The sequence below is a fragment of the Lithobates pipiens genome, unplaced genomic scaffold (assembly GCF_037356315.1).
Source record: "Lithobates pipiens isolate NorthernLeopardFrog02 unplaced genomic scaffold, aLitPip1_a1.2 Scaffold_18, whole genome shotgun sequence".
NCBI lineage: Eukaryota > Metazoa > Chordata > Amphibia > Anura > Ranidae > Lithobates > Lithobates pipiens.
The window spans coordinates 617,432,608-617,457,203 of record NW_027507758.1 but is presented as its reverse complement, the minus strand read 5'-3'; the positions used below and the strand labels follow the sequence as shown (position 1 = coordinate 617,457,203).

Below are 24,596 nucleotides of genomic sequence, written 5' to 3'. Positions count from 1 at the left end.
CTACACCCCATGTGACATCACATGCAGTGTAAACCAGGGCATGGGACAGCATTACTGGAGTCTTACCAGCTGAAGCTGATAAGACTGAAACAGGCAAACACTAGATAATCGGCACAAGTAAATACTACGAAATAAAACAAGTCAGCTATAAATAGGGAAGCAGGGTTGCCATAGAAATGTTGGATTGAGAAGGGAGGTTTGGTTAACAGTACAGGAAGTGCTCAATGTAAAGGCAGACTCAGAAAACAATACTTAAGATGGCGCTGCCTAACCCCTGGAAACAAGTTTTTTTTTAAGTTTATTTAAACAGTAAGTAATATGCGATTTGGGATTACCGTGGCTATAGTTTGATAATTACTTATTATAATGGACTAAATGAAAAGAAGCATCAGATTGGGAGAGTTTACTTCCTCTTTAAGGGGAGGGATATAATCAACATGTACAAATACATCAGAGGTCCATATAGTGAACTTGGTGTTGAGTTATTCACTTTAAGGTCATCACAGAGGACAAGGGGGCACTTTTTACGTCTAGAGGAAAAGAGATTTCATCTCCAAATACGGAAAGGTTTCTTCACAGTAAGAGCTGTGAAAATGTGGAATAGACTCCCTCCACGGGTGGTTCTCTCCAGCTCAGTGGATTGCTTTAAGAAAGGCCTGGATTCTTTCCTAAATGTACATAATATAACTGGGTACTAACATTTATAGGTAAAGTTGATCCGGGGAAAATCAGATTGCCTCTCGGGAGATCAGGAAGGAATTTTTTCCCCTGCTGTAGCCAATTGGATCATGCTCTGCTGGGGTTTTTTCGCCTTCCTCTGGATCAACTGTGGGTATAGGATTGGGTATATGGGATTGTATTTTTTTTTTCTTTGGTTGAACTAGATGGACTTGTGTCTTTTTTTCAACCCAACTATATCCGCCGGTGCTGTGCTAGTGTATCATTGGATCCGCTGGGGCACTGACAGCATGGCGGCCCTATATTTGGACTCAGAACACAGGTTCTACTACTGAATTCTAGTCATGGCACAGCAATACAGAATGTGGGACTGTAACCACTTCAATACTGGGGCACTTACACCCCCCTTCCTGCCCAGACCAATTTTCAGCTTTCAGTGCTCTCACGCTTTAAATGCCAATTACTCAGTCATGCAACACTGTACCCAAACTAAAAAAAATAAATAAAAAAAAAACAAACAAATTTTTCATACAATTAGAGCTTTTTTTGGTGGTATTTAATCACCCCTGGGTTTTATTTTTTATTTTTTGCAACATAAGTGAAAAAAAAAAGCAAAAATTTGGAAAAAAAAACCCCACCACCACGCACTTTTTTTACTTTCTATGATAAAATTTTGCAAATAAGTCATTTTTGTTCATAAATTTGGGCCACAATTTATATTGCTACATGTTTTTGGTAATAATAACCCAAATTAGTGGATATTATTTGGTCTCTGTGAAAGTTAGAGAGTCTACAAGCTGTGGTGCCAATCATTGAAAATTGATCACATCTGATGTACTGATGGCCTCCCTCATTTCTTCAGGATCTGAAATGTCAGGAAAGTAGAAATACCCCCCAAATGACCCATTTTTGAAAAGTAGACAGTCAAAGGGTATTTAGTAAGAGGCATGGTGAGTTTTTTGAAGTTGTAATTTTTTCCCACAATTCTTGGGAAAATTAAAATTTTGTTTTTATTTTTTTCACCAAATTGTCATAAGTTATTTCTCACACACACACACACACACACACACACACACACACCATATGCATACTTCCAATTACACCCCAAAATACATTCTGCTACGCCTCCCGAGTATGGTGATACCACATGTGTGAGACTTTTACACAGCCTGGCTACACACAGAGGATCAACATTCAGGGACCACCTTTACGGGTTCTAGGAGCATAAATTACACCTATTACATTTGTGAAGGCCCTGGATGGAGCACCAGGTCAGTGGAATTACCCACAAAATTACCCAATTTTGGAAAGCAAACACCCCAATGTCTATTCTATGAGGCATAATGAGTCTTTTGAACAGTTAATTTTTTTTTCCCCACAAGTCTTTGGAAAACGTGGAAAGAAAATAAATTTTTTTTTTTTCCCTTTTACACAAAGTTTTCATTTTCTTTCCACATTTTCCAGAGACTTGTGGAAAAACACAAAGTGCTATGTTTATAAGATATTTCTAATGTTTCTAATGTATAGCATGTATTATAGCAAAAATTGCACCCCAAAACACATTCTGCTACTCATCCCGAGTAGGACGATACCACATGTGAGACTTACACAGCCTGGCCACATAGAGAGGTCCAACATTGAAGTAGTACCTTCAGGCGTGCTAGGAGCAGTTACACATCTCATTTCATTCCTACATATCACACGTTCGAAGGCCCCGGAGCAACAGGACAGTGGAATTACCAGAAAATGACCCAATTTTGGAAAGCTAACCCCCAACATATATTCTATGAGGAATGGGCAGCAGATAGGTCCTCAGGTACACTGATGGGCTGCGACAGGTCTTCTTTAATGGGGGGAGGGGCAATCAGTGTGATTGGTGTACAATGTAAGCATTAACGAGATGTTACCGCAATCTCCTCACACGCGATCGGTGTGTGAGGAGGAGAACCCGGTAACATCTCCTTACCGCGTTTTGATATTCTGTGACCGGCTGTGATCGGACACAGCTGGTCACATGGTAAAGAGCCAGTTTCATTGGCTCTTTACTGTGGTCAGGATTGAGCTGTGTCAGGGTGACAAGCCTCGTCCCCGATCACCGCTCTGCGTGCACCCTAGGGGCACGCATGAGTGCCATGCACGTGGACAGTAGAGTTGACCGGCTGTGATTGGAAACAGCCGGTCAAGTGGTAAAGAGACATTATTTTATTGGCTCTTTACATAGATCTGGTTTGGGCTGTGTCCGAGGGACATGCCTCACCCCAGATCGCTGCATGCCCCCACAGGAGCGGCGAGAAGCCGAGGACGTCATAGGACGCCCACCCAGGATGGGAGATCCCATCTGCAGACATCATTTGAATATGGGCAGGGAGTGAAGTGGCTAAAGGGAAACCCACTTTTGCAGTATGTTACATCTGTATAATGGGTGTAATATGTAACAAGATGCAAATGGGACACCCCCCACCCTCCAAAAGCACATGGTGGGAGCTCCTTTCCCCTACAGCATTAATTATTTTTGAAATTGACATGAACAGAAATAAAAAAATAAAAAAATAAAAAAAAAAGTCTGTTTAGATATGAAATTTTTCAATATTTTTCTTTAAGCACTTTAGCCCCGGAAGATTGGGCTGCTCAATGACCGGGCCATTTTTTGCAATTCGGCACTGCGTCACTTTGACAATTGCGCGGTCGTTCGCAGTTGGACCCGAACAAAATTGACGTCCTTTTTCCCCCCCCCACAAATAGAGCTTTATTTTGGTGGTATTTGATAATCTCTGTGGTTTTTATTCTTTGCTATACAATAAAAACAACAATTTGGAACACCACAATATTTTGTACTTTTTGCTGTAGTAAATAGCCCCAATTTTTTTTTTTTTTTTTTTTAAAGCAAATTTTTTTCCCTCGGTTTAGGCCGATATGTATTCTTCTACATATTTGTTAATAAAAATCTCAAAAAGCTTATATTGACAGGTTTGCGCAAAAGTTACAGCGTCTACAAAATAGGGGATACATTTATGGCATTTTTTATTTTTTTTTTATAATTTAGTAATGGCGGTGATCTGCGATTTTTATTCGAGACTGACATTATGGCGGACACATCTGACGCGACACATTTTTGGGTTGATTACCAACTATACAGCGATCAGTGCAATAAAAGTGCACCGATTACTGTATAAATGTCACTGGCAGGGAATGGGTTAACACTAGGGGGCGATCAAGGGGTTAACTGTTCCCTATGTGCGTTTCTAACTGTGGGGGACCGACTACAGGAGATGACTGATCGTGGTTCCAAGCTCGTAGGAACTCACAATCTCTTCTCACAGAATAGGGATTTGTGTGTGTATTTACACACACGTCCCTGTTCTGCCGCTCGTGGCCGGCAAATCATCACAACCGCCGGTCATGAGCATCGTCACCCCCGCTGTGCAGCACACGCCTGCTATCCTGCTTAAAGTGACCGATGTACAGCTATGATGGTTCTCAGGATCGTGCCGACCTGCTGCAGTATAATGACAAGGGCTGGTCGGCAAGCGGTTAAAGCTCCACGTTGCGTATGACTTATGTTTCACAATACAATATGTCCCCGATGTGCCAACACACCACTGATAAGGTTTGGCATCTGGCTTAGAAAGGCGGTGTGCCATCTCAGCAATCCACCAGCGGTGGGATAGACTGACTCATACACAGTCACCACACGTCAAACAATGCGGAAGGGGGGGGGGGGGGGGTAGAGGAGACTTCCTGTCTGGTGCCGTGTAATCGAGCTGGCAGAGGGAGGGTGAGAGCTGGCACCGAGTCCACAGTGACCTTGGTACAGATCACCTCTTCCCGAGAGAGAGAGAGAGAGAGAGAGAGAGAGAGAGAGAGAGAGAGAGAGAGAGAGAGAGAGAGAGAGAGAGAGAGAGAGAGAGAGAGAGAGAGAGAGAGAGAGAGAGAGAGAGAGAGAGAGAGAGAGAGAGAGAGAGAGAGAGAGAGAGAGAGAGAGAGAGAGATCATCATCTTACCCCTTGTACACGGTCGTAGATTCCGTCGGAATGTGTCCGATCGGAGCGGTTTGTCGGATATTCCAACTGTGTGTGGTATGCATCGGACTGTCTCCGTCGGACCAAATTTTCCAACTTGCTGGAAATATTTTCCGACAAACTGCTCCAATCAGACATACTCCGATCATGTGTCGAGAATTCCGATCGGACAAAGTGCCACGCATGCTCAGATCAAATTCCTACATCAAAGCTATTGGCTACTAGCCTGAATGTAGTCCCATCGTAACGAAATTACATCATCACGTTCTGAAAGATCGGATTTTCCGACAACTTTGTCCGACTGTGTGTATGCAACAGTTTCGGACAAAATCCGACGGATTTGGTTGTCAGAATCTCCGACCGTGTGTACAAGGGCTTAGAGTACAATCCCCATCACACGCAAGGCCTCAGATTGTATGATGGCGGGATTCCTGCACACACATGGAGTCGGTTCCCCTTACCTGCACTGATGGGAGAGTCCCAGGGCAGTACGGTCACCTCCGCCCCTCTCTGGCACAAGCAGCGTATCTGGTTGTATTTCAGTCCGCAGTCCAGGGCCGCGATCTTCACATCACCGCCACGGTTGAAAACACGCGGTTCCTGGAGGGTCATAAGTATCGGTTAGATTAGAATGCATCACAATGACACACAACAACCACAAGAGCCGCCGCCACCAACACACAACAGCGCACCAAAGTAGTATGTTCTTGTCACACAGCGCACTGCCCAGGACCATAGCGCTGGGCTTTCCCACCCATGGTGACCCCAGGGCAGTACCGGGACAGCACTCAACCCCCTCATTCCCACAACAGTGCAGTGTCAAGCCCAACACCTTCCTACAATGGCATTCCTATCCAAGGTGCCACCCATCACCCTCAATGCCCAAACAGTGGGGTTCCAGGCTGAATACAATTGTAGGATGGCTGGACTGTCCCATCTAAAGTGACCTCAGATCATGGGTTCTCTGTGTAATACCATGGCACACTAAATGCCACCAACTGTGCGGTGCCAAGACCACACTCCTACCTGCAATGGCAGAGGATGAATGACTAGGTTTTCCCACCCAAGGTGCCACCCCAGTGCATTGCAGCACCAATTCCCCTCATTGCTAAAATAGTGCTGTGCCAGGCCCAAACACCTCTCTGCAATGGTAGAGGCCACTGGACTGGGCTCTCCCATCCCAGATCCCAGCAGGGCATTACAAAGGTGCCATCCATCTTCAATGCCACAACAGTGTGGTGCCAGGCTCACACAATGGTAGAACAACCAGGCTGTCCCATCTACGATGACCATAAACCATACAAGATGTCCCCAGTGTAATATCATGGCCTCCTAAATGCCACAACTGTGCAATGCAAGAACCACATACCACCTAACAGACCATAGGACTGGGCTCTCCCATCCAAGATGCCCCCAGGGCAGTACCAGATGACTGTGCCTATCCCCCTCATTGCTTAAACAAAATGTGCTGCCAGGCTCAACATACCTCACTGCAATGGCAGAGAGCATAGGCTTTCCCACCCAAGGTGCCCCAGGGCAGTACCAAGCAGACACTAATCTCCCTTAATTCCACAACAGTGTGGTGGCAAGCTCAAACAACTCCCAGCGTGGGCATAGACTACAGGACTGAGCACGTCCACTTAACGTGCCCCCAGGACAGTACCAGGCAAACCCCCTCAATGCAAAAACTTTTGGTGCCAGGCTCAACACAAAATGGTCGGAAAACGTGGCTGTCTCATCCAAGGGGAAAATCTGTTATATAAAAAAGTTATCCCTAGTGCAGTGTTTCTCAATTCCAGTCCTCATGGCCCACTAACAGGTCATGTTTTCAGGATTTCCCTCAGATGAAACAGCTGGGGTAATTACTAAGGCAGTGAAACTGATCAAATCACCTGTGCAAAATAATGGAAAGCCTGAAAACATGACCCGTTAGTGGGCCATGAGGACTGGAATTGAGAAACACTGCCCTAGTGTAATATCAATGCCACAAATATGCAGTGCCAGGCCTAAACACCTCCTTGTAATGACAGAGACCATAGGACTAGTCTCTCCCATCCAAAGTGCCCTTCTGTGTAGTACCATTGCTGCCCAGTAAATGCCACTCTGTGCACTGCCAGGCCTACACACCTTATTTCAAATGGCAGAGACTGTAGAATTGTAGGACTGGACTTTCCCATCCAAGGTGTCCCCCAAGGGAGTACTTAAGAACCACCTGCCACCTAGCTGCTGCAACAAGCACAACACTCAGAATGATAGGATGACTGGGCTCTCCCATCCAAGGCGCCCCCAGGGTAGTGCCGGGGCACCCCACTAAATGCCACACAGTACCCTTCAGACCCAAAAGAGACAACATCCAAGACGGCCACAGCCCAGGGCTCCACCCGTCTCCCTAGGACTAGAAACCGGATGGACAAATATGCCAATCCTTCTGCAAAATATCACCAATGTATTTACTTCATGTGTGAATTTAGAGGTTTGCCCAGTGCTCAGCTTTATTTTGTATCAACTTTCTGCATTCTTTCCCCTATACCTCGCCACCCCCTAATGACACCCCAAGTAGTCGCCATGCGGCACACACCTTCACGGACACCTCCTTCACCAGGTTCCTTTTTCCAGGATCATCGTATGGGATGTGGCCCTCGCTCGAGCCTTGTGGGATAAGCTTGCCCAGCATGGTTCCCTTCTCCCGGATCTTTTTGGTGAGGGCTCGGGTGTCCACACCTGTAGAAAGAGGAAGGATAAAATCAACAGCAGCGTTCCAGCATGTTGGCAACCTCACAAAAACCATGAACTACGGCTGTTTCTGCCTTAGACAACCGCAAAGAACAATGGAGCACCTCACTAGTCTGAATATTCGAATGGAAAGAGGGATCGGGTCTTTTAAAGCTACTGTATAATCCTTCCTGTTCTTTGCCTTTCTACTGGCCAATCAGGGTGGTCTTCAACTCTTCATACTTTGAACCCAATAGAAAAGCAAGGATGGCCAACAAGATCAGACTACAGAGCAACCGTCCAAGATAAGCATGGGATTTCAAAAGGCGACAGTTCTGTAGGTATGCAGGCTGTGTCATTTCTTTCTTGACAACGTTGCATTAACAAAACAAGGCAGTTCTGTACATAAGGGGATACTTTGGTTTCCATCAGCCTTGCTAGCTGGGGAACTTTCTATGCACCGGTAATGAATTGATAGCTCCCGCATTATAAACTGAACAAATGGTTGCCAATTTCTCCCTCCCGTTTGGTCCTGGTGCCCAAGAGCCTCACATCAGTGACAAGCCCAGTGTAATGATCGGCTACTCCATCCTTACCTTGCAAGCCTGGGATCTCCTGCTCTTTCAGCCATTGGTCCAGCGACAGGCTGCAACTCCAGTGGCTGGGCTTGTCCGAGCACTCTCCCACGATGAGCGCCGAGGCGTGGATCCGAGCGGATTCAAACCACTGCAAGAAAAAAAGGAGAATATGACAATAACTACATGTAGGTGTCTAAGAGATTCAGACACAGAACAATACATTTGAGTGGTGATGGGGGAGGTCCGTGAAGTGGCGCCGGAAGTATACCTATTCCCCCCTCCCTACAATCTTCTGGGACATGTCACAGGTTCCAGAAGATTGCCTGACCATTAACCACTTCAGCCCCAGACCATTTTGCTGGCCAAAGACCAGACCACTTTTTGCGATTCGGCACTGCGTCGCTTTAGCTGACAATTGCGCGGTCATGCGACGTTGCTCCCAAACAAAATTGGCGTCCTTTTTTTCCCCACAAATAGAGCTTTCTTTTGGTGGTATTTGATCACCCCTGCGGTTTTTATTTTTTGCGCTATAAACAAAAATAGAGCCACAATTTTGAAAAAAAAAAACAACGCATTTTTTACTTTTTTGTTATAATAACCCCCGAAAATATAAAAAAAAACATTTTTTTCCCCTCAGTTTAGGCCGATACATATTCTTCTACATATTTTTTGTAAAAAATAAAAAGTGATTGAAAAGTGTTACAAAATAGGGGATAGTTTTATGACATTTTTATTAAATTTTTTTTTTTTTTTTTACTAGTAATGGCGGTGATCAGCGATTTTTATTGTGACTGCGACATTATGGTGGACACATCGGACATTTTTGGGACCATTGTCATTTATACAGCAATCACTGCTATACAAATTCAGGGATTCCTGTGTAAATGACACTGGCAGTGAAGGGGTTAACCAGTGGGTGGCAGTGTAGGGGTTAAGTGTTCCTAGGGGTGTGTTACTAACTGTTGGAGGCTGGGCTTTCATTTAGTGAACACTGATCTCTGCTCCAATCACATGAAGCCGAGATCAGCGTCACTTGTTGCTAGGCAGAACGGGGGAGATGCTCTTTCCAACGGCATCTCTCAGTTCAGCCGCCCCGTGAGACGATCGCGGGTATGCCCGCGGCGATCGAGTCCGCGGGACCCGCGACCGGACTCACGGGGGTCCCGACCAGCACTAAAGACTGGTGGCATTAAAGACTGGACGTACCTGTACACCAATATGCCTGCTTGTGCCATTCTGCCGACGTACATCGGCGTGCGCCGGTCGGGAACTGGTTAACAGCACAAGCCACAGCCGGGTGCCCAGTTAGAATGCCTGCGCCTCGGAGAGAGGAATGGGGCTTCGTACGCTCGAATCACTGGACCGCAGGACAGGTGAGTGTCTGATTATTAAAAGTCAGCAGCTACACGCTTTTGTAGCTGCTGACTTTTAAATGGGTGGAACTCCGCTTTAATAGAAGGCTCAAGCTGCCATTGCCCGATTAGCCATTTCTAATCTGTTTTTAACCTCCTACCCTGCCTCTAAGTCCACCCTCGTAAATTATCTCATGAAATTACACTTAAAATGTTTTATGCAGAATTAAGCTCCAAAAATAAACAACTTTAAAAATATTAAAGCATACAGTGCAACCCATCACTGGCCACCAGTGCAGCCCAATGTAAAGTAGTGAGTGTACAGCTTGTATAACAGTGTAAAATTTGCTGTCCCCTCAAAATAACTCAACACACAGCCATTAATGTCTAAACCGCTGGCAACAAAAGTCAGTACACCCCTAAGTGCAAATGTCGAAATTGGGCCCAAAGGGTCAATATTTTGTGTGGCCACCATTATTTTCCAGCACTGCCTTAACCACCTTTGGCATTGAGTTCACCAGAGCTTCACAGGTTGCCACTGGAATCCTCTTCCACTCCTCCATGACAACATCATGGAGCTGGTGGAGGTTAGAGACCTTGCGCTCCTCCACAGATGCTCAATAGGGTTTAGGTCTGATGACATGCTTGGCCAGTCAATCACCTTTAAATCAGCTTCTTCAGCGAGGCGGTGGTTTTCCTGGAGATGTGTTTGGCATCGCTATGTTGGAAAACTGCCCTCTCTGCCCAGTCTCCGAAGGGAAGGTATCATGCTCTGCCAGTACATGTTGGCATTCATGGTTCCCTCAATGAACTGTAGTTCCCCAGTGCCGGCAGCACTCGTGCAGCCCCAGACCATGACACTCCCACCACCATTCTTGACTGTAGGCAAGACACACTTGTCACTCTTGACACCATCTGTGCCAAAGTTTATTTTGGTCTCAGACCACAGGACATGGTTCCAGTAATCCATGTCCTTAATCTGCTTGTCTTCAGCAAATTGTTTGCGGGCTTTTTTGTGCATCATCTTTAGAAGAGGCTTCGTTCTGGGACGACAGACAAATTTGATAAAGAGCGTATGGTCTGAGCACTGACAGGCTGACCCCCCACCCCTTCAACCTCTGCAGCAATGCTGGCAGCACTCATACGTCTATTTCCCAAAGACTGAGTGCAAACTGTCCTGTTAAACCGATGTATGGTCTTGGCCAACATGCTGCAGCTCTGTTTCAGGGTCTTGGCAATCTTCTTATAGCCTAGGCCATCTTTATGTAGATTAACAATTCTTTTTTTCAGCTCCTCAGAATTCTTTGCCGTGAGGTGCCATCTTGAAATTCCAGCGACCAGCAAGAGCGAGCGATAAAACCAAATTTAAAGCGGGGGTCCTCCCACCACTACAAAAATTAAAAAGCCAGCTTTTAATATTTGGACACTTACCTGTCTTGGAGTGCAGCGATGTTGGCACCACAGCTGATGTTTCCATCAGCTGTCGGGTGCTGCCACCACCATTGCGAGTAAGGGAACCCGACAGTGTAGTCTTACGGCTTCATGCTGGCAACCCTTCTGCGCATGCGCGAAGCTCCGCTCCTCTCTCCTACTGGCTGGGGGAAGGAGCCAGAGCGCCGACGCAAATATCCACGGCTGAGGCTCCCAGAAGTGGGGACAGGATACCTGTGAAAGACAGGTATCCTGTCGTCACCCCCCCCCCCCCCCAAAAGGTGCCAAGTGGCACCGGAGGGGGAAGGAGTACAATGGGTGGAGCTCCGCTTTAACACACCTGCTCCCCATTCACACCTGAGACCTTGTAACACTAACAAGTCACATGACACCGGGGAGAGAAAATGGCTAATTGGGTCCAATTTGGACATTTTCACTTGCATAGTTAGTAAGGTTGAATAAAGACACCAGTCCACCCAGTTCAACCTGAGTGAGTGTGGGTGCGTGTTCACAATTGTCCTTATCCCTGTACATTGTGTCTCATTAAAATACTCCTCTATTATATAGTATTTAAGGTACCCATATAGCGGCATCAATTGTTGTAGTGCTCCACACATACATCACACACTCACATTGTTCCCTACCCTCTAGGAGCCCGCAGTTTAAGATCCCCAACTCACATCGATATACTAGGGCCAATTTTGGACAGAAGCCAATTAGCCTACCAGCATGTCTTTGGAGTGTTGGAGGAAACCCAGGGAGAACATGCAAATTCCAGGTAGGTAGTGTCGTTGTTGGATAGGAACCAGCAACCATTTTTACTGCTAGGCGAGAGTGCTAACCACTACACCACTGTGCCACCCCTTAGGGAGTACACTTAGGGGTGTACTCACTTTTGTTGCCAGCGGTTTAGACATTAATGGCTGTGTGTTGAGTTATTTGAGGGGACAGCAAATTGACACTGTTATACAAGCTGTACACTCACTACTTTACATTGTAGCAAAGTGTCATTTCTAAAGTGTTGTCAGATGAAAAGATAGAATAACATATTTACAAAAATGTGAGGGGTGTACTCACTTTTTGTATCCGCGTGTCAGTGGGAGAACCCCGCTCTGTGCCATGCGGCGTCTCGATCCCTCTGACAGTTTCCTGGCTGATCGCTTCTGGCAGAAGCGGTGCAGGCTTTTGTACAAGACATCAGAGTGGGCCAGGGACAGAGACCCACCAACCCTCTCCGGGCCGATGTGATGGCTGCACTGCTTCTTTCAGAAGCAATCAGCCAGGAAACTGTCAGCCCAGTCCATCCCTGCACCAACACTCGCCCTCCACTAATTTCCACTCGCCGAATGCGAGTGGAAATTTTGAGGGCTGTGTGTGCGCAAACATCTTGCCCCTCCACCCAATGCGGACGCCCACGCCTGGATCCCCCAAGACCCCCATTTCCCCCCTGTAGGCGGCAGACACCCAGGAGGAGAAGAGAGTCATTTCAGTTTATTTTGCCCGGTTGGGTTAATGTACCTGTAAACACCCAAGCAGGAGAACATTAAAGCATCAGCTCTCCGTCCAGGAAGCAGGGGGCAGACAATATTTTGTGAATGCTCTAGAATTCCCACACTGCTGAGGACAGGACAATAAACATCATGACCTCACAATGTACAAGGACAGCGACACCAAGACGCTCGCTTATCCTGGGAAAGATGAGATTTCAGCACACAACATGCTCAAGGCCACATCAAGGAATTTTAAACACGAGACACAAACAGCAGTGCAGGAAAACCGAGGGGACTTCTGAATTTGTCTTTTTTTTTTGTCTTGTATACAGTGGGTATAGAAAAGAATAATTTTACTAGTGCGACTTATAACATCCAAGTGAAAGACACTCTATATTGTTAAAAGTACTGGGACGCCTGCCTTTACATGCACATGAAATTTAATGGCAGTCTTAGTCCGTAGGGTTCAATATTGAGTTGGCCCACCCTTTGCGGCTATAACAGCTTCAATTCTTTTGGAAAGGCTGTCCACGGTGTCTAGGAGTGTCTATGGCAGGGATATGCAATTAGGCAGACCTCCAGCTGTTGCAAAACTACAAGTCCCATCATGCCTCTGGGTGTCATACTTGTGGCTGTGTTGCTATGCCTCATGGGACTTGTAGTTCTGCAACAGCTGGAGGTCCGCTAATTGCATATCCCTGGTCTATGGGGAATGTTTGACCCTTCTTCCAGAAGCACATTTGTGAGGTCAGGCACAGACGTCAGACAAGAAGGCCTGGCTCCACTCTAATTCATCCCAAAGGTAGTCTATTGGGTTGAGGTCAGGACTCTCTGAAAAGGGTGGGCCAACTCAATATTGAACCCTATGGACCAAGACTGGGATGCCATTAAAGTTCAGGAGTGTGTAAAGGCAAGCGTCCCAACACTTTTGACATAGTGTAAAACACCAAAATGTCAGGGAAAAAAAAAAAAAATCTAAATCAGAATCATCCCCTTGTGTATTTTGTTAGACCACCTTTTGCTTTAATTACAGCCTTTAGTCTGTTGGGATGTGTCTCTATTAACTTAGCAATATTTGCCCACTCTTCTTTGCAGAACTGCTCAAGTTCAGTTACATTTGATGGCGATTGTTTGTGGACTGCAGCCTTCAAGTCATTCCACGGATTTTCAAATGGGGTTTAAAGTGGTGTTGCCACCAAAAAAAAAAAAAAAAAAAAAAAAAATAGTAGTTTTAAAATTCTTAAAAATAAATAAAATAAATAAAATTGGAAAAAAAAAAAAAAAAAAAAGTTGTACTCACCTTTAAATGCCTGTTGCTAGGGGGTCCCTCGTAGTCTGCCTTCTTCATTGCCCGGGCTGGTGACATCAATCACTTCCCCTCGCGCCGCACAGTTATCTGAGACCTGTCACGTGTCCGAGATGACTGTGCGGCGTATCACGGCGCCCTGCGCCGCTCACGCATGCGCAGTGGGTGCCCGGCTGTGAAGCCACAGCCGGGTACCCACAGTAAGAATGACGGCGCCGCGAGCGGAGCGGGGAACGAGGGGGGGGGGGGGCTTCGTTCCCCTGCATCGCTTGACCCTGCCACAGGTAATTGTCCGATTATTAAAAGTCAGCAGCTGCAGTATTTGTAGCTGCCGACTTTTAATTTTTTTTTTTAGGGGGCACCCCACTTTAAGTCTGGGCTCTGACTAGGTCATGCAAGGACATTCACTTTTCTCCTTCAACCACTGTGTGCTCATTGTTGCTCTGTGCTTTGGGTCATTATGTTGAAAGCTAAACATTCTTCGAATTGACAACTTTCTGACAGAGGGCAACAGATGTTCCTTAAAAAACACCCCCAAAAACGGGATATTGCCACCTCCATGCTTTACTGTAGGAATGGTGTTCTATGGATGGTGAGATGTATTGGATTTCCACCAGACATATCGTTTGTTGAGGCCAAATAATTAAATTTTATTCTCATCTGACCGCAACACCTTTTCCATGTGGCCTCAGAATCTTCAAGGTGTGTATTTAAGGTGGTCAGAAACTAAAATTGAATGATTTGGCGTCAACGCCAAATTTTAGTCTTTGACCACCTTAAAAAAATAAATAAATAAAAAAAACATGCACCTTGAGGATTCTAAGGCCATATGGAAATAGGATTTTTTACTTACCGTAAAATACGTTTCTCCGAGTTAATTGACAAACAGCCTCTTTATTCATAACGATAGGGTTATATCTAGGACTAGGCAGAAAAAAAAAAAAAAAAAAAAAAAAAAACACACTTGGCCACTCCCATGGGCCATCCTCAGACAGTATATAACCCCCTGCCTACTCTAGGTAAGCAGTAATAGAAGTATCAAAAAAATTAATAAAAAAAACTCCATAGAGGGACAGGTGCTGTGTCTGTCAATGAACTCGGATTTTATGGTAAGTAAAAAACTATTTTCTCATTCGTTCATTGATGGACACAGCCTCTTTATTCATAACGATAGGGACGTCCCAAAGCAGTGCCAACATGAGGGGCCAATACAAGAGCCAACCAGATAACAGGAACTTCACCCAGGACAAGCTGGAACCCAACCTGGACGATACCCTTTTAAGAAGGAATAGACCCTCTAAACAGCAGCCTGAAAAAACAAAACAAAAAAAAACAAAAAAAAAAAAAAAACTTGTGGCCAAAAGATCCACTACGTAGAACTTGTGAAAATGAACACCGACGACCAGTGGCCGCCTTGCCAACTTGCGCAATGGCCGCCCAATGACAGAAGGCCAAAAAAGCACTAGGTGCCCGAGAAGAATGTGCCATAACCAGGGAAAAGGAGGAAACCGATCCCCGACAGGATAGCTCAGAGACATCATCTGTCCGATCCATCCAGACCAACAGACTTAGTGGCTGGCAAATACATCTAAATCCCCCAAAACACATCCAGGCCAGATAAAGCCAGTTCCTTGGGGTGTGCTGATCAGGGACACAAGAAGCCAACTCAATGTCCTTATTCAAAATGGAAATCCTAGGACAGGACTATGTTAAAAAAAAAAAAAAATAAAAAAAAAAATAAAAAAAAAAACGAAGGTGAACGTCAAGATAATGCCACCATTCACGCCACCCTGCGGCCACCTTCCAAAACAGAGTAAGCAGTGGAACTTCCCGAATATTTTGAGAGAAAGATAGAGGCCTTTTGAGAACCAACACCACCAGGTTCAGATCCCCACAGTGGTGGAAAAAAAAAAACGCCACGGTGGAAACAGACGTCTAACCCCTTGAATAAAGGTACGCACCAGGGAGTGCGAGACCAGGAAACGCTGAAGACTACCACCCAGGCCGACACCTGGCCCTCTATGGTACACAAGGCCTGTCCCTGCTCATCCTTCTGTAAATGGAGGGCGGAAACTGAGCCACCTAAAAGGAATGAGGAAAAATCTGATGAAAAAAAAAAAAACACAGCCCGAAGAAAGGCCCACCCTGTGGCCCAACCCTAGCCAACTGAGGTATCTGTCTGACAGCATTCCACTCCTGGAATGCGTTCGTCGGAAAAGGCCAGAACTAGGCATTCTGCTCACTGGAGGAGGATACTGGCAACAGCCAAGGTCACCAAACAGCCTTTTTGGCCCACCCTGGAGAGGGACATAAGCCACCGCTGTAGCCTTGTCTGATTGGATACGTACTGGGAGCCCCAGAAGTCAAGCCGTCCGTGATCCAGACCTAGTCTGATCAAGTGAAGTTCCGGGATACTACCCAGTAATCTGGATTCCGCCAATGTCCAGCGACGCCAAGCTCAGTCCCAGGACATCTCCCCATCTGGACAGACCGGTATTGGTGGTCACCCTGTTCAATACAAGGGGAGAAAGGATTTTCCCCACTAAAGAACCGGAGAACGAAGCCCCCAGACTAGGGAACCTCGGTGTTCCTGACTGAGCCGAATCCGATTGTTCAGAGACCTTGGGTATTTGTCCCATTATGCCGGGATCTCCCCCGAAGGGAGCCTACATGGAACTGTGCAAATGACCTTGCAAAAAAAAAAAAAAAAGGGTAGATACCATTAGACCCAGACCCAACACCCACATGTAGATCCAAAGAGGAGCCCACCTGCCGGATAGTAAAATGCTGCATGCAACTTCTGGAATCTGTCCTGGGGAAGAAACACGCTGGCCAGAGCTGAAGCCCGTCAGGCTCTGAGAAACCAACATTCTGGCTGGACCAAAGCAGACTTTCGATAGCATTGATGCCAACTGAAATCAGAGAAAGTCTGTATAGAAACTATGTTGCTCCTCGGGGTAATCGAGAATTTGGCGCAGAATATCGTCCGGGACCGTCAACCCTCACTGACGTAACCATGGTAGATCCGGGCCAACACCTTGTGAACACCCGAGGAGTGGTGGCCAGATCAAAGGTCCACACCACGCGCCGATAATGTTCTGCACCCACAGCAGATGGAGGAAGTTCTGGAGTCGGGCACATAAAAGAATGCTTAAGCATTCGGGATGTCGTAGAAGTCAGAAAGTCCCCATGATGGAGTGCAACCGCTGCATGGACGGACTCCATCCTGAACTCCTGTACCCACACAAGGCAGGTCAGGGCCTTGAGGTCCAGAATTAGGTGTACCATGCCCTCCATCTTTTAGACTGTGCACAGGTTTGAACAAACCTCCTGACACTGTTCCCAGCACAGGAACCAGGACAATCACAGTCTGCAGCAACGGGGTTTGCACAGCAAGCAGTCTGGCGACAGACGACCATTAGAAACCAAAAACAAAAACAAAAAAAACAAACACACAGTTTTCCGGCTGTGTTCCTCCAAACAATATAACCGGACAAACTCAAGACGCATCATGAAGTCATTCAGAGTAGCCCCCCAAAATACATGTCTGAGCGGCACTGAGGCAACAGACTCAGCAACCAGGGGAACTGCGGCCAAGAGGCATAGTAGACAAACCGCAGCGCCTACCCAATAGGTCTCCAGCAGCAAAGGCAGGGGAATTATGCTCCCCCTCCTGGTATGCCAGCTGGGCCCTCAGAAGACAGATTCCTCTATCGGAGCCATGGTTGCCTCTAGAAGGCTAGAGACAGAGGGGTTCACTACTGGTGTAACAGTTCCCTTCTGAAGGGGGGACTCCCCAAAAGAACTACTTAACAGCCAGTGTTTTTGGAAACGCAAAAGGCATTTTGGACGACGCTCCCAATCTGCATGGACAAATTTTGTCAAAATAAGAGAGAGAGGTGAACGCTTTCGCCACGCAAGACAGTTCATCCAAGAGGGAACCGGCCTTCCCCCGCAGCCAAAGCTGCATCCTCCATCCTGAAAAGGTTCCCGCACAGATGTAACAAGTGTGACAATCAGAGCCCCTTTGAGCCCTTCTGCCGTCATCCTCACCCCCCGACGGGATAGGGAGCGTGGCCACCAGCCCGCAAGGCAAATATTGCAAAGACTAGATATGCAAAGTTAGTAGAGACAAATCCAAACAGACTAAAGGCTGTAATTATAGAAAAATGCAGTCCAACAAAATATTGACATAAGGGGGTGATACTTTTTCCAACTCAGTGATTATTTTTGCATTTTTTTTCTGACATATTGGCGTTATATCTTTCAGTTGAATGTTATAAGTTACATTAGTAAATAAAGCTGTATAAAACAAAAAACTGTGTCTATTTCTGGCTGCAAAGCAACAAAATGTGATTATTATAAAGGGAGGAGATTCTTTTCTATACCCACTGTCAGTCTTCTGCCAAGAAATAAAAAAAATTAAAATTAAAATTCCTCCACCAAGTCCTGTTTTCTTGATGGGTGGGGCAAGATCTACCCAGAGGGCACTCAGTAATAGAAGCTGAGGTCTAACTCTGCCCTGCTCTATCCAGTACCAGTAAAAAGGTTTTGGCTGGAGATGCACTGCCCGGCATGACCAGTAACGAGCACCCAATCCTGTGTTGGAGACCTGACAGAATGGCACCCAGGTGAACTTCAGACCGATCATGGCTGAGGAAATGCAAGGCACAACATGCCCTGGCTGCTTGCAGTCTGTTGCCAACCAGATCCCCCCCCCCCCCTCAATTCTCTCACCTTGCTAAGACCAAACTCATCAAGTTGATCCGCGGGAATCCCGTAGTTCCCAACCAGCGGGTATGTGAGGATCAGGATCTGAGACTTGTATGAAGGGTCCGTCAGAGACTCGGGGTAGCCCACCATGCCTGTCTGGAAGACTGCCAAGAAAAAAAAGACAATCAGTTAGACTGGAGAAAACACAAATCAGACATTAAACATCTTGACAGCATCATACATTTTCACCCCTCAGACCACCATCTCCTGCCATGAACCAGGGACCGATACACTTCCAAACCAGTATGTCACCCAGGCGACTAAGACCTGGAATACCCCCAGAGGGCAAAAACCTGGGATACCGCCCGAAAACACCATCCCACCCCAAGGGACCAGAAACCTAGGCCACCCCCAAACCAGCATGCCACAGAAACACCCCCCATAAATCCCCTTCTGAGCAACAGGGACAGCCCCAGAAAACCACCCCCTTGTGAGTAACAGACTTGGTTGTAGGAACCTGGGATAATCCCAGACCACCAACCCCTTTTAGAAAGAAAAGACCCAGGACAAAATAACTCCTCCACAATGCACACAGAACACTATCCCACCAGGGAAGCAGGGATCCAGGAAACCGCTAGACCACCAACTTACCTATGAAGCATACATCTGGGAAACACCACCCAAAAAAAAAGAGAAATGGGACACCCCAGACCACCATCCCACCTGGGATTCCAAGACCCAGGACACCACACACCACCATGCCACCTGGTAAGCCAGGACTCAATTCACCCCACACCACCATACAACCTGGAGAGCTTAGACCTCTTCAAACCATCTCATACACACACAGGACCTGGTATACCCTCAAACCCCCAACTCTCCTGGGAAGCAGAGACCAGGGATAACCCCAGACAACCATACTTTTCCAGAGGCCAAGGACCCAAGACACTACCAGACCATCTTCCCATCTGAGCAGCCAAGACTTGGACAACCCAGAATAAAGTTCATCTGGAAAGTATTCACACCACTTCATTTTTTCAACATTTTGTTATGTTACAGCCTGTAGCGCACTACTCTCTTGGGAGATGCAAAAGTTGCGCATTACCTTTATGTCAATAGCCCCCCGTTCTTCCTTCCCATGCAAAGTTTCACAAACACCAGACAGTCTTTATATTCTGTAAAGCTTTATTATTGAACTTGCGTTATTGGAGCAAGTAGATAGAAGATATGAGATACCTCCATAGATTCTGGTTCCTGACTCTGATCCTGCGTACTCTCCTTTTGTGAACTGACCAGCATCACTCTGAATAATACCACGGGGGGCAGATTCCAAAGTCCCAGGCCTTCATCACCCAATTCCTTGACTCTTGCAATCAGCCCATGTCAGTTCTGGAAAGGGTCTCTCACTAGGTCCTTGGACATATAGAAAGTTTACAGATAAGCACTACTGGGTTGCACTCCCTTTGCTCACTCCATGTGACAGTCCACCTGGAATTTGCCAAACGGCACCTGAAGGACTCTCAGACCATGAGAAACAGAATTCTCTGGTCTGATGAAACAAAGATTGAACTCTTTGGCCTGAATGGTAAGCGTCATGTCTGGAGGAAACCAGGCCCTGCTCATCACCTGGCCAATACCACCATCCCTACAGTGAAGCATGGCGGTGGCAGCATCATGCCGTGGGGGTGTTTTTCAGCGACAGGAACTGAGAGACTAGCCAGGATCGAGGGAAAGATGAATGCAGCAATGTACGAGACGTCCTTGAAAACCTGCTCCTGAGCGATCTGGACCTCCGTTTGGGGCAAAGGTTCATCTTCCAACAAGACGCTAAGCACACAGTCAAGATAACAAAGGAGTGCCCGCGACACCTCCAGACCACCATGCCACCTGGGAAGCCAAGACCCGCGACACCTCCAGACCACCATGCCACCTGGGAAGCCAAGACCCGCGACACCTCCAGACCACCATGCCACCTGGGAAGCCAAGACCCGCGACACCTCCAGACCACCTGGGAAGCCAAGACCCACGACACCTCCAGACCACCATGCCACCTGGGAAGCCAAGACCCCTGACACCTCCAGACCACCATGCCACCTGGGAAGCCAAGACCCGCGACACCTCCAGACCACCATGCCACCTAGGAAGCCAAGACCCGCGACACCTCCAGACCACCTGGGAAGCCAAGACCCGCGACACCTCCAGACCACCTGGGAAGCCAAGACCCGCGACACCTCCAGACCACCTGGGAAGCCAAGACCCGCGACACCTCCAGACCACCATGCCACCTGGGAAGCCAAGACCCGTGACACCTCCAGACCACCATGCCACCTGGGAAGCCAAGACCCGTGACACCTCCAGACCACCATGCCACCTGGGAAGCCAAGACCCGTAACACCTCCAGGCCACCATGGAAGCCATGACATGTGACACCACCAGATCACCATGCCACCTGGGAAGCCAAGACCTGTGACACCTCCAGACCACAATGCTACCTGGGAAGCCAAGACCTGTGACACCTCCAGACCACGATGCCACCTGGGAAACCAAGACCTGTGACACCTCCAGACCACGATGCCACCTGGGAAACCAAGACCTGTGACACCTCCAGACCACGATGCCACCTGGGAAGCCAAGACCCGTGACACCTCCAGACCACCATGCCACCTGGGAAGCCAAGACCCGTAACACCTCCAGGCCACCATGGAAGCCATGACATGTGACACCACCAGATCACCATGCCACCTGGGAAACCAAGACCTGTGACACCTGCAGACCACAATGCTACCTGGGAAGCCAAGACCTGTGACACCTCCAGACCACGATGCCACCTGGGAAACCAAGACCTGTGACACCTCCAGACCACGATGCCACCTGGGAAACCAAGACCTGTGACACCTCCAGACCACGATGCCACCTGGGAAGCCAAGACCCGTGACACCTCCAGACCACCATGCCACCTGGGAAGCCAAGACCCGTAACACCTCCAGGCCACCATGGAAGCCATGACATGTGACACCACCAGATCACCATGCCACCTGGGAAACCAAGACCTGTGACACCTGCAGACCACAATGCTACCTGGGAAGCCAAGACCTGTGACACCTCCAGACCACGATGCCACCTGGGAAACCAAGACCTGTGACACCTCCAGACCACGATGCCACCTGGGAAACCAAGACCTGTGACACCTCCAGACCACCATTCCACCTGGGAAACCAAGACCTGCGACACCTCCAGACCACCATTCCACCTGGGAAACCAAGACCTGTGACACCTCCAGACCATCACCCTATCTGTGGAGTGAAGACCTGAGACACTTCCAGACCACCCATCCCACCTTAGGAGCCATGACCTGCAACAACCCTATGATCACCACCCCATCCATGGACAGACATAGAAACTAGACGAGCGACAGGAAGTAAAGACCAAGTGGTCCATATTTACCCACTTTTTTCATAGATTTTTATTTTGAACCTTTGTGTGGGATTTTAGCTCTTTGTGTGCCCTAGTCATGTTTATATTCTCTGACCGACTCTCATCAATGACAGGTCAATCCAGCTTCATTCCTGGCCAGGGTGTGACTAGTGCTGCCTGGGGCCACAATGGGATCTCATTGCCTTCACGCTCTATCTATAACGTCATCTACCAAGGCAGGGCAACACAACACCCCCCTGGTGGGCTGTATATCTCTCCACTCCTCCACCGGAGTGAGAAGAATTTTTGGTATGATACAAATTTACAGTTTGCACAGGGCTGAGGACTTCTCCCGTGTGACACTGCTGAACCAAATCACTTTTCACCCAAAGAGAGTTCCCTTCACCTACAAACCTGGAAGTACTGGACATGTCACTTCACTAGGTTGTGCCATAGACACAACCTACTGAGGTAGGTCATCAACCCCATTCTCACTCTGCTGCCTCCAGTGCTCATCCCAACACTTCTGGTATGGGCAATCCCATAAATGGTTTTTTTTTTCTTCCAAATTCTCTATTGTTGGCCAATTCGGCATTGTTTTTTTGTTTTTTTTTGATTGAGCTGTATTAGGGGAAGCCCGCTGACAGCTGATGTCTCATCCGTTAAGGACATTGCGGCCGGCTTCCTGGCCCTGCTTCTTCACAACTCAAGGCTACTTTCACACTGTAGTGCAGTTGCGTTAGCGGTAAAGCTTTACTTGTTTTAGCTAGCTGTTCGGCCTCTAGTGGGGTGCTTTTAACCCTCACTAGTGGCCTGAAGAAAGGGTTAAAAATGCCTGGGTTTGCGGTGCTTCGGAAAGCGCTGCCCATGCATTCCAGTGGGCAGGGGCGGTTTAGGAACGATGTATACAGCGCCCCAAAGATGCTGCTTGCAGGACTTTTTATAACGCCCCACAAGAGTAGGGGAGACACGGGAGGCAGTTCTCAGGCACTTTACAGGCGCCATTTCTAGCGCTAAAACGCCTGAAACCTGCCCAGTGTAAAAGGGGACTAATGACTGTGCGCTCGGCGGGCGAACATCCCACCCGCCGCACAGAAAATCCAGGGGTTCGGCAAACACCCAATGGGCAATGTTCGGGCCGAATCGCTTACCCATCTCTACTCACCAACAGTCACCCCCATCCTCACCCAGAATTACCTTCATCCCTCCTGCTCTTTACACCCCCCCCCAGCATCAGCCTCACCTCTATCCTCATCTTCATCCCCTTACTTCATGCACACTATCCTTGCTGTTCCCTCCATCCTCACCTATCCCCACACAGTCATTCTCACCCATAGTCATCCCCATCTATCCCCACCCATAGCCATCCTCATCCTCTCCTATCCCCACCTTCTCCTATAGCTATCCTCACCTATCCCCACCCTCAGTTATGCTTATCCTAACCTATCCCCATCCTCTCCCATAGTCATCCTCACCTATCCCCACCCTCACTTTCACCCATAGCCATCCTCATCCTCTCCTATCCCCACCTTCTCCTATAACTATCCTCACCCTCAGTTATGCTTATCCTAACCTATCCCCATCCTCTCCCATAGTCATCCTCACCTATCCCCACCCTCATCCTAACCCATAGTCATCCTCATCCTAACCCATAGCCACCCTCATCCTCACCCCCACCCATAGCCACCCTTGCCCACAGCCACCCTCATCCATAAACACCCTTGCCCACAGCCACCCTCACCCATAGTCATCCCCATCCTGAGCCACAGTCATCCCCATCCTGACCCACAGCCACCCTCATCCACAGGTCATCCCCATCCTCACCCACAGCAACCGTCATCCCCATATTCATCCATAGCCACCCTTGCCCACAGCCACCCTCATCCTCACCCACACTCATCCCCATCCTCACCCATAGTCATCCTTATCCTCACCCACCGCCACCCTCATCCTCACCTATAGTCATCCTCACCCACAGCCACCCTCATCCTCACCCATAGTCATCCTTATTCTCACCCACCCTCATCCTCACCCAACCTCATCCTCACCCACAGCCACACTCACCCATAGTCATCCCCATCCTCACCCATAGCCACCCTTGCCCACAGCCACCCTCACCCATAGTCATCCCCATCCTCACCCATAGTCATCCTTATCCTCACCCACAGCCATCCTCACCCATAGTCATCCCCATCCTCACCCACCCTCAGTCATCCCCATCCTCACCCACAGCCACCCTCATCGTCAGTCATCCCCATCCTCAACCTTGCCCACAACCACCCTCATCCACACCCACAGTCATCCCCATCCTCACTCATAGTCATCCTTATCCACATCCACCCTCATCCTCCCCCATAATCATCCTTCACCCCCCATTGTCACCTCTCTATCCTGCCATCTCCTTCCTCCTCCTCCTTGCTGCAAACACCCCCCCAATGTCCATCATCATCTCCTCACTCACCCACTTCCCCGGACACGGGCTGGCTCCGCCCTATGAGGGTGCCGGTGAAGCGGCTCCCGTCCTCCAGGATGAGTTCCGCCATCTCCGCCGCCATGTGTGTCCCCGCCGGTCACAGCCGTCCACGTGCCCGCTGCTCCGAGGGGCGGGGGGAGAGAGAGAGAGGGGGGGAGAGAGTGTGAGAACGACGGCTGGGCGGGGACTCCGGGGGGGCGGGGATACGGGTGCGGAGGAAAGAGCGGGGTTGGGCGGGGACTCCTGGGGGGAGGGGCGGGGATACGGGTGCGAGTGAATGAGCGGGGTTGGGCGGGGACTCCGGGAGGCGGGGTTATCGGTGAAATGCAAGTGGGCGGGGACTCGGGTAGAGGAGACACTGGAGAGGCGGGGTCTCATACGCTGGCCACACCATGCGGAGGAGGAGACATTCCCTGCGGATCCGCCCACT

General features: G+C 48.3%; 1 protein-coding gene across 2 annotated transcripts in view; it reads right to left on the bottom strand.

The window, feature by feature from the left end:
• Window positions 1-24,332, bottom strand: part of CAD (carbamoyl-phosphate synthetase 2, aspartate transcarbamylase, and dihydroorotase) — a 71,580-nt gene extending 47,248 nt beyond the window's left edge. Inside the window, exons 1-5 of one of the 2 annotated variants that reach the window (XM_077489389.1) lie at window positions 24,155-24,332; window positions 18,304-18,443; window positions 8,006-8,135; window positions 7,276-7,418; window positions 5,159-5,297 (exon numbers count right to left, since the gene is read on the bottom strand). In XM_077489389.1, the coding sequence (XP_077345515.1) occupies window positions 5,159-5,297; window positions 7,276-7,418; window positions 8,006-8,135; window positions 18,304-18,443; window positions 24,155-24,248 (646 nt within the window). In that variant the 5' untranslated portion in view covers window positions 24,249-24,332. The remainder of the gene's footprint in view (window positions 1-5,158; window positions 5,298-7,275; window positions 7,419-8,005; window positions 8,136-18,303; window positions 18,444-24,154) is intronic. The other variant, XM_077489390.1, reaches the window with a different exon arrangement.
• Between the last annotated feature and the right edge of the window lie 264 nt (window positions 24,333-24,596).